The sequence below is a fragment of the Aphis gossypii genome, chromosome 1 (genome assembly GCF_020184175.1).
Source record: "Aphis gossypii isolate Hap1 chromosome 1, ASM2018417v2, whole genome shotgun sequence".
NCBI classification, from domain to species: Eukaryota; Metazoa; Arthropoda; class Insecta; order Hemiptera; family Aphididae; genus Aphis; species Aphis gossypii.
This window is the reverse complement of record NC_065530.1, coordinates 13,073,857-13,083,803: the sequence shown is the minus strand read 5'-3', so window position 1 is coordinate 13,083,803 and position 9,947 is coordinate 13,073,857. Positions and strand designations below refer to the sequence as shown.

The window sequence follows — 9,947 nt, the reverse complement described above, 5'->3', positions numbered from 1 at the left end:
ATTTACTTTTCCCTCGTTATCAATGCCACGTAAATAATGTTTATCATCAGTCGACGATAGATGACCTTGAATGAGCTAAACATCTGATCGACTTCGGTTGGATGCATTGTGTTTGTTATCACCGTTTAATATATTATTAATTATTAAATTTAACATATTATAGATATTATTTTTGTTATATATATAGGTATATTTAATTTATAGACTTGTAGTTTGCACTATGTTCTGGTGTACTAGTTAATTGCACCGAGCTAGTAAAAAACGATGAACGACCGTCCAGAGGAAACCATGAAAGCTTATTTCATTGTTTTTCTGTCATTTTTTATCTTAAACGTTTTCAGTTTCACGAGTGCAATCTAAGCACACGATATTTTCGTAAATTTTAATCCACTTCGAGGTACACAAGAAAACACCACCGAACCGATTATAATATTATTCTGCTAGTTCTACTCGTAGAATAAATATTTATACATGTTAACGTCTACTGCTAATTCGAATTAATATATGGTGAGTTATAAGGATAGACTAATAATAGATTACAAATACTTGCTTTTTGTCTTGTTCAGTTCAAATTGATCAGAAAATCATTTAACTATTCCTGTTATTAAAATTTTTACTATCATTGTTGTTTATTAAATAATCATCAATTAAATGAATACATAATTGTACCTATATGGTTATTGTTTGGTATGATGAATTGATTTGTTTTTATAATTAAGAGACATGTTTGAAAAACATGGAGTGTATGGTATTTGTTGTGCATTGGAAGTATTACCACGGACTAAGATCTTAGTCCGTGATATTACTAATAATAATAGGTACATATTTTATCATAGTTGTTATTATTATTTTTATATAAGCCTCATAAATAAATAAATCAGTTGTATTTTACATTTAATTTAAATGTGTTGCGAATTATTATTGATAAAATGTAGTAGTGGATTGATAAACTTGTTAAATGTTATATTTTTATTTTTCAGAACAAACGATTAATTGGTGACAATGCGTTAATGTATTATGGCATTAGATGACAGTAAGTAAACTGGATTGGCAATTGTATGTTTTTCTAAAATGTATGTATTTGTTATTATTTTTTTATAAATTTCAAGTCAAATTATAAGTTTAAATGTGACTTTAAATTGGAAATATTGTTCTAGAAGTTGGTTAACAGCTATAATGTATGTTTTTCAATAATTATTTTTAACTTGTTAGTTGAATTTGTACATTAATTTTGGGGTTTAATTGTATTTCAGTTAAATTATAATTAACATAGAATGTTCAGTTGGAAAAATGATTGCTATGGAGGTAATGGAACTGTTCACATCATTGGAGTCCAACATTCCACAAGAAGTAGAAGATGTAAAACACAAATTTCATGATCAATTTAATATTGGTGAACAATTTAAATTTATTTAAAACAGTTAAAGTATAAATTATAAATTATTAATAATTCTATAAACAGTTAAAGAACCATGGCTGTTAAATGGAATGTACGATTATTTTATGTCAACGGGATCACAGAGAGCTGTGGAAGTATTAGTGGCTGTTAGGGAACCACACGACAAGTATCTCTTTGATAGGTAAATATTTTCATAATTTATACATTTTGAAAAAAAAAATGATTTAAAATATATTTGGAATAATGTATTTAGGCTTGTTGATGGCTTACGAAGTACAAATCGTCTTCAAGCACTTACATTACTTGGTCATGTAGTAAAAAGACAACCAACATGGTTGATTAAAATTACCAACCATCATTTACTCAAGGAATTAATAAAACTTTTAAAGGTATGAACTATGAATTATACATTTAATATATTTTATTTGTTAATTAAATGTTTTTTTCAGTCCGAAAATGAAATTATTACTATTACTAGTGCTTTACTTGCTCTTAATGTTCTTTTGACTGTTATTCCTGCACTAATTTCTTCATTTTTACCTGATATTTTTGAAGGATTTAGGTATGTATCTTTATTTTATTTACTTACTTTTGTAAATAATAAAATATATATTTTTTAATTTTAGTCGTTTGGCGGCTTGGAATACTTCACAAAAAAACAAAGTTTCAGAAATACATTTATTCCATCTTCAGATATCGTTATATGTATTATTTGTTCAGCTATATAGTATGTATCCATGTTCATTTGTGTTATATTTAAAGCAACAATATAGTACATCTGATAACCATTTAGTTTTTACTCATACGATTAAAGTAAGATTTATTTATATTTTATGTTAGTTATTAAAATATTTATATAACTGTCATTCATTTTTTTTGAAATTTAGCCCATGGTAGAAACAATGCGTATGCATCCAAGTTTAATTGTGAGCAGCAAAGATGTAGAAACATCAGTTCAAAGGTATAAATATTTTACAATGTTATTAATAATGTAAATACTTGATAATTTTATATCATTATGGAATTCTTCTGTCTACTTAAATCACATTTCAATTGCAAATTATAATTAATAATAAAAAAAATAGTTAATTTTTGATTTTTGATTTTAGTTTTTTTTAAATATAATTATTTTACAGGTGGAAAAAAATGGAGCAACACGATGTTGTTATGGAATGTACAAAATATACTCTATTGGAAAATGGGGATAGAAATTATCAAAATCCTTCAACGTGGACAAATGCGGGGTCAAATTTTTCATCAGCTCTTGGTAATCCATAGATTAAATTATAATATTTAATAATCCAATGTATTTTTTAATTGTTGTTTAATTTATACTTTATTAAAATAATACATTATCAAATCATTGATAAATAAGAACTAGAAATAGAATTTGAAGTTAACAAAATGTTGATTTATTAAAAAATGTGTGATCAAAAAATGTAATCAATTTTTATAATAAACTAGTTAATTATTATATTTAGTTGGTTAATATATGAACCACAATAAAAGAAATTGGGAATAATTAAATAATTTGCTAATCAAGGATATTTTTGAATATTTATAAAATTAAAATCCATATATTATAATAATTCCTGCTTGTAATGAATATGCTAATAAAATTATTTTTAAATTTTCAACTTATGTAAAATCTGTTTAGAAGTTTTAAAATCAAGTATTGGAGCCACTGGAGATATTGTTAGTGTTAATAGTATCAGAGATAAAGAATTATGGAGTCCAATGTTATATTGTGGAGAATTTCATAAAGATACTGTTAAATCCATGCCCACTACTCCAAACATACAGGTAAAATTGATGTATATTAACTAATAAGTATCGATAGCAAATGTATAACTTTTGTTATAATAATTCAGAATTATTATAAACCATTGATTTTCAACCATAATGAACATTCACCTCCAGAAGCAGCTGTAGAAGCCACACCAGAAACAACTCCAATCAGGGTAAATATTAAAAATTATTTGTTATTGTATTAAGTTAAAATTATTGTATTTATATACCATATGCAATATGCATAGAAATGGTATTTTTATCATTATTACATTAACTGCAAAAATAGTTGACTACAAAATAATATATTACAATGTTATTAAATTTTTTAATTCAATTATAAATAAAACTAGAAAGTTGTAGAATTGTATTTATTTTTTCATGTCCTTAATTTATTGTTTACCTAACTAGAAATGTATTTTATTCAATGACAAGTTTAAAAACAAAAATTAAAAATGCATATTTTGTCAATATTTGATTGAATGTGCATGTTTCTCAATTCTCATACTATTTATATAATAAGTTTGTGTTTTCTTCTAACACTCATGATTTTATTATTTTATTTTCAATTTTTTTTACTGTTATTTATTTTTTTCATTGTTATAGACTAGTAATTTAACAATGATATAGAGTATATTTATTTTTTACACATTAATATTATAATAAATAATATTATCTCTTTTGTTTAAAATGCATACATGACAAAAATCTTGTATTATTAATTGTACTTTAATCGTTAAGTATTATTTGTTCTATACAGTAGAGTATTTTCCGTTATTGGTTGATAGTTTTATATAAAGCTTTATACATATTAAAAATTTGTTAATGCTCTATTAAATATTTAAATAAAAATTTAATATGCCAAAAATTTCATAAACTTAAATAATTACATATTATTATGACTTTAATGACAAACAATTTTGTAATCTACTATAACAAAAAATAAAATGTCAGAATATTTAAAGTATTTTATAATTTTTAAATATAAATTCATGATAGTTTAGTAATATCTTTTTATTAGCACAACACTTGAAAACTCAGAAAACTCATAAATTAATTTTAAGTTGTTTAGAAGTGTATATTTTGGAGATTTATGTTTGTGATAATCATGGTATACAAAATATTGTTGTAAATTTAAATGTTTATGATTAATAATATAAATTTTTGGTTCTCAAAACTACAAAGTTGTCACTCTCTGGTTTTGACTTTAAACTTTTAGCTGTCAAAATAAATTCTAATGTATAAAGAATTTGTATAAATACCAAATCCATTCAATTAATTTTTTTTTTTTATTTGGTTATTACTTTTAATTATTATTATAAAGAAATTTCTTATGAACATAATATAATTATTTTGTCTTAGTATCACCTATCCAGGAACAGCCTGGGATAAAAATTCTAGCCGGAAAAATGTATTAGACATCTTAATATATTTCTTTTTTGTATAAAGAAATTAAAACTATCTAATTATTTAAAAAAAATAATGTAATATAGCTGTCAGGCCAATGAAAAATTCCAATATATCAGACCAAGGGGAACCTCTTGGTGTCCATGTGGGGCAGGCTGTCTCTGCCCCTATTTAACCTTGAATTATTCTAAACTAAATTATTTTACTTACCTCTACTAATTTATGAAAGTCATTTACATAGCAGAGTTCTAGAAAATTTTTGTCGAGTGTAAGGGTTAAGAATGTCAATTAATTTTCTTTTAATTAATGTGGAGTAATTAACAAAATAATGTTTAATCACACATATAGACAAGTTATAGAGAAAGAACTGGACACTAATGTTGTTTGATTTTTAATTATTTTGGTTTTGGATTTGGCTATAAATGTTAGTCTATGTAAAAATACATCTTATATTCTATATGGTGGTTGTATATCTTCAAACAATTTTTTTCTTCTATCGCTTCATTTATGTTAAGAAGTATATATATTGTAACTTATTTCAATCAATTTTGAAAGGATGATATATATCAACAATCAAGGTTGCCATCTATAAACTCTACTGTAGTCAGAGCATTGAATTCATTTGGCATAGACAATTTATCTAGACGTAATTCATCAACACCAAATTCTCAGCCTAGTTCACCGTTGAAAAAAGAAGGTTTTATTTTTCCTTCCGAAGATATCCAATCACAGTCACTTGCTCGTAGAGTGGACAGAATGATAATGGAACGTAATCAGGTAGAATTAGGTCAAACTATCGAGAAAAGTGATTAAATATATATATATATATATTTATTTATTATATAAAGTCTTTTAAATTCTTTTTTAAACATTTTGATACATTTTTAAATTTTATTTTAGATAACAGATTCAATTAAAGATGAACACAATGTACGTTCTGAATCAAAACCTATTGCAGCTCAAACTCAACTACCAAATAATCCTGAAATAATACAAGTACTATACTAAATACTATATAAATATTATTAAATATTTGTTTATAATAACAAGTGATTAATATTTATAAGACTGGAGACGAAGATATCATTGAATGTGATCAACAAAGCAATGGATCACCATGTCAAACTTATGAGGGAGGATTACATATGCCTGATTCTGCTTCAATAAAAGAATTTGTAATGAGTGTTCGAACAAGAAGACGTTATTATAGTCAATGTACTCCAGAGAAAACTATAAATGTTTCTGGTATAATTAACAAAATACTAATATTTTCCTGATATTTTTAATAGATCTATATTACTTGATTTTACTTATTAAATAAAAAATAAAATTTTTATTTTAGGACAAAGTACTGATAGCAGTCCTAAAAAAGGACCCGAATTTTCATTACTTAGTGTTCGAAGAGCATATTCATGTCCTGAGATTAAAAAAACCAATGGGAGTAGTATTTCTTCTGGCACCTCGCCATTACAAGAAGAAACTGAAGAGGATCATCATGGAGGTGGTATAAATATTAGTAATGGCCATGTTACTTCACTACCAGTAAGCTCATAACTAATATCAATCATTTAAATTATTTATTATAATCAAACATTTTTTTACAGAAAAAGAAATCAAAAAATGATATTAATATAACTAAAGTTCACACGGTTTCCACTCAAACAGAACACATTTTACCTTATGAACATTTGTTTTGTAGCATATTTCCTGCATATAATAATGATCCACACAATAGTGAGTTTTAAAATTACTTTAATACATTTTGTTATATTATCTTATTAATTTGTTTAAGGTGCTAAAAATCAACAAAATATTTTTAATAACCAAGAAGATGAATCATTAAGTTTAATTGAAAAATATGTGCGCACATCGGCAATAGTTCTTAATCATCGCCATACAGCACAATCTAGTAATGATGTCAAATTATTACAAGACCAAATCGCTTTATTAACATTACAATTACAATTTGAACGTAACCGTAGAGAAGTTCATGCTGAACGAAATCGTAGACTTTTAGGTAAATCGAGAAGTAGTCGAGCCATTGATGAACACAATTCTGCTCTGGTGAGTCAAATACTAAATATTTGCAGAAAATATAAGAATTAATTAAAATGAAAACACGTCATAGTATTTTTTTTTTTTTTACAGAAAGATCAAGTCTTAACATTACAGGTTGAAATTGAAGATGCAGCTTCAGGGTTTGAAAAGTTAAGGCAAGATTCATTAAAACAAGTTAAAGACCTTAAAGAGAGAGTAACACATTTTCAAACTGAAGTTGGAACATTTTTATTTTTATTATTTATTATAGCACTTTAAATTAATCACTTGTTATAATTTAGTGTTTAAAATATCAAGAGGAAACTAAAGAAGCCAAAAAAAACTGTTTATTGTTAGAACAGCTTTATAATGGGGAGAGATTAAAGACTGCTGAGGTTACCAAAGTAAGCGTATTAAAAAAAACAATTTTTCATAGAAGATTTACTTTATTATTTTCAATTTAGCAATTGTCTGAGACTAAAGCAGAGCTGTTCAATACTTTAAGTGAATTAACTATTGTTCAAGCAACAGCAAACATTAGTAAAGAACTAAAAAGTACAGTGATAAATTTGCAACGCGAACTAGTCATGAGTGGTGAGATGCAATCCCAACAGCGTGATGTTGTTTCTCATTTAAATGCTCTTAGATGTGATGCCAGCAATGCTATGTTGAGTCAAGAATCTTACAAACATAATATAAACGGTATGTGTTATAAAGTATTTATTAATTATTAATGGGGCGAGGCTTGGATTTGTTAGCACTAAAACATATTTAAATAAGAACCTTATATGACTTAAAATCTTTAATATGTTCCATAATATGCTTTAAAATCATAACTTTTATGTTTGGATAAAATAATTGTCATTGGCACAACAAAAAGCTATAGACAACATAATATTATATTATGTACTATTTATTATATATATTAGGTATTTATGTTTAAAAGACCATTTATATTATCATCACCATTCACCAAGTGATTTTAATAAGTTTAATATGTTAATTCTTATACTGCAGTAATGTAACTTTTCAGGAAGTATGTCATGATCCTAGTAAAATATTTTTTGAAATCACAAAAATATGCTAAGAACTTTATACAATGCATATTGACTATAGTATTTATAATATTGTTAAAAAATGCATTAATATATTTTTTTTTTATAGTTCAAGTATAAGCTAGTATCAACTTTTAGTTTATGTAACTATAATCATTTATTTTATGTTTTTGACAATACCTACATTGAATTACATTTTTATAATGTACCTGAATTATGTTTTAAATTTGTATTTGCTATAAATTCATACACACTAGATATTTAAGGTTTAATTAATGATATTATTGATTTCTGGAAGAAAAAAAATGGATTAAAATCATTTTTGGATGTTGCATATGTTTAAAATAGTAGTGTAGACCCTAGGGATCCGTAAAACTTAAGTGCTCTTTTTCAAAATGTCCAAGAAAATAACTTTAAATCATTTAACTAAAGATTCATAATGACTAGCAGGGAAAACATTTTTACAGATTACATCTGTTAAATCAAAGTAGGGATTCTAATTGTCAAGTTGTAATAACTTATTGTTGAAAGCTAAATAAAAATACCCTATGAGAGTTTCCAAATAAAAGTGGACAAAAAAAAGGGATTATGGATAAAAAATATTTAAGAAACACTGGGCTAGACTATTCCTAATCCATTTTGAATTAAACACTTTTCAGGTATTGTAGACCCCCCCCTTTTTTATATATCTTATAAACATTTTAAAGGTTCATGCTCAATTAACTTAGAATTCATGAAAAAAATTCATTCTTCTTTACATGACCAATTATTTTAAAAACAAACCTATTATCTGTGCCATGAGACTTGCCAATAACAATTTAATTTAATTTATAATTCTTTGTTTAATTTAGCTTTTAATTTGTTTATACTTAAAATTGTATTATATATTTGTATTTTCTCTTATTGTTATTATTTTTACAGATATGTACTATAACTATAATATTATATATATTGCTATGTATTATAACATATTATATGCTATAATATATAGCATATTTATATACTACAACCTATTTTCTTTAATAAATAAATATTAATAAATATTTTGTTGTTATTTTATTAGAGCTTCAAAATATGTTAAGCCATAAATCTGCACTGTTAGAAGAATCAAATGCTCGTATTGCTGATTTAGAGTTGAAATTAAATACTAAAAATGCATGTATTCAAAATAATAAATATAATATAGAATTAATTAAAGAACAATTCAACAAACAATTATCTGAAGTAAAAGAAGAATGTAGAATTTTGAAAGAAATACAATGCCAGTATAAAGAAAATAAAGAAGAAGAAGAATCTAAGAAAAAATTTATTGAAGAGCTTCCTAAATTCAGTTCTGACTTAGTTATGGTGGACTCAAACACTTCAGTAAGTGATCAAGATGCAAACTTTAGGCTTAGTATGATGTTGGCGGATATTGATGACAGCCGTGATGACATCACCGTTATACCTACAACTCCAAAGTAATTACAGAATATTATTAGTGTTAATAGTTAATAAAAATGTATTATCGTGATATAAATCGGTTGTATAATATCATTAGCAGTTCCTGACATTTTTCATCTTAAATAAAGTTAAAGTTTTATAAATGAATTGATACATTGTTGTATTTCCTTTTTTTATTCTCTCAATGTTTGGTGTATGATAACAATTTGTATTGTATTAAATATGTTAAAATATTGGTAATATTAAATACTCAATTGTGAATCATACTATTTAAATAATTGTGATTTTTAAATGTTGTATTAATCATTTCAATTAGCAAAAATTGTTAGATATTCATTACTTCATTAGTAATTAATTATTACAAACTTTTATACAGGTTTATAATAAAAGGTTTCTTATTAATAGTTAGTTAAGATTTTATAATTTATTTCTTATATATTATTATACTGAAAATTGAAATAATTAATCTAAGTACAATTTTTAATAGTTTTTAAAAATAATTTTAGTGTACTTATTAAAATTATCAGAAAATTTGATGTAGGCCGTAGGGTATAGCTCTATTGCTCTAATTTTTTTTAATCTTTTCAGGTAAACATTATGATCTCAATGGTACTGGATACTTAACATCATTTATAAAAAGGATTTAACCATACTGTGTACAAGATTATTCAATCAAACAAAGCTAACATTTTTGTTGAATAATTATTTACATAAATTATACATATATTTTTCAACATTAATTGTTTAAAATGTTTTTATTTTATGTTTGTGGTATTAGTAAAGTTATTTCATATATTGTTTTTACTATACATACACAC

The 9,947-nt window shown here is 24.6% G+C and overlaps 1 protein-coding gene across 2 annotated transcripts; it reads left to right on the top strand.

Annotated features, from left to right (window-relative positions):
* Positions 1–173: 173 nt before the first annotated feature.
* Positions 174–9,869, top strand: LOC114132822 (hamartin). Of its 2 annotated transcripts, XM_027998405.2 has the most exons (23): positions 174–507; positions 981–1,033; positions 1,110–1,178; positions 1,254–1,393; positions 1,463–1,580; positions 1,653–1,788; positions 1,849–1,961; positions 2,026–2,212; positions 2,287–2,360; positions 2,536–2,666; positions 3,057–3,202; positions 3,271–3,360; positions 5,150–5,371; positions 5,495–5,590; positions 5,662–5,839; positions 5,937–6,136; positions 6,199–6,328; positions 6,387–6,658; positions 6,743–6,868; positions 6,934–7,035; positions 7,096–7,333; positions 8,750–9,146; positions 9,718–9,869. In XM_027998405.2, the coding sequence occupies exons 4-23, from the start codon at positions 1,291–1,293 to the stop codon at positions 9,719–9,721; spliced, it is 3,063 nt and encodes a 1,020-aa protein (XP_027854206.1). In that variant the 5' UTR covers positions 174–507; positions 981–1,033; positions 1,110–1,178; positions 1,254–1,290; the 3' UTR covers positions 9,722–9,869. The 2 variants fall into 2 exon arrangements, with proteins under 2 accessions (XP_027854206.1, XP_050052945.1); XM_050196988.1 differs by lacking the exons at positions 1,110–1,178; positions 9,718–9,869 and having other exon boundaries at positions 8,750–9,150.
* The last annotated feature ends 78 nt before the right edge of the window (positions 9,870–9,947 follow it).

Coding starts and splice junctions, on each gene's coding strand:
- LOC114132822 (XM_027998405.2), top strand. CDS start 1,291: ATGATTGCTATGGAGGTAATGGAACTGTTCACATCATTGGAGTCCAAC. Junction 3,361..5,149: donor CAGAAACAACTCCAATCAGG/GTAAATATTAAA, acceptor CAATTTTGAAAG/GATGATATATATCAACAATC. Junction 5,372..5,494: donor TGATAATGGAACGTAATCAG/GTAGAATTAGGT, acceptor ATTTTATTTTAG/ATAACAGATTCAATTAAAGA.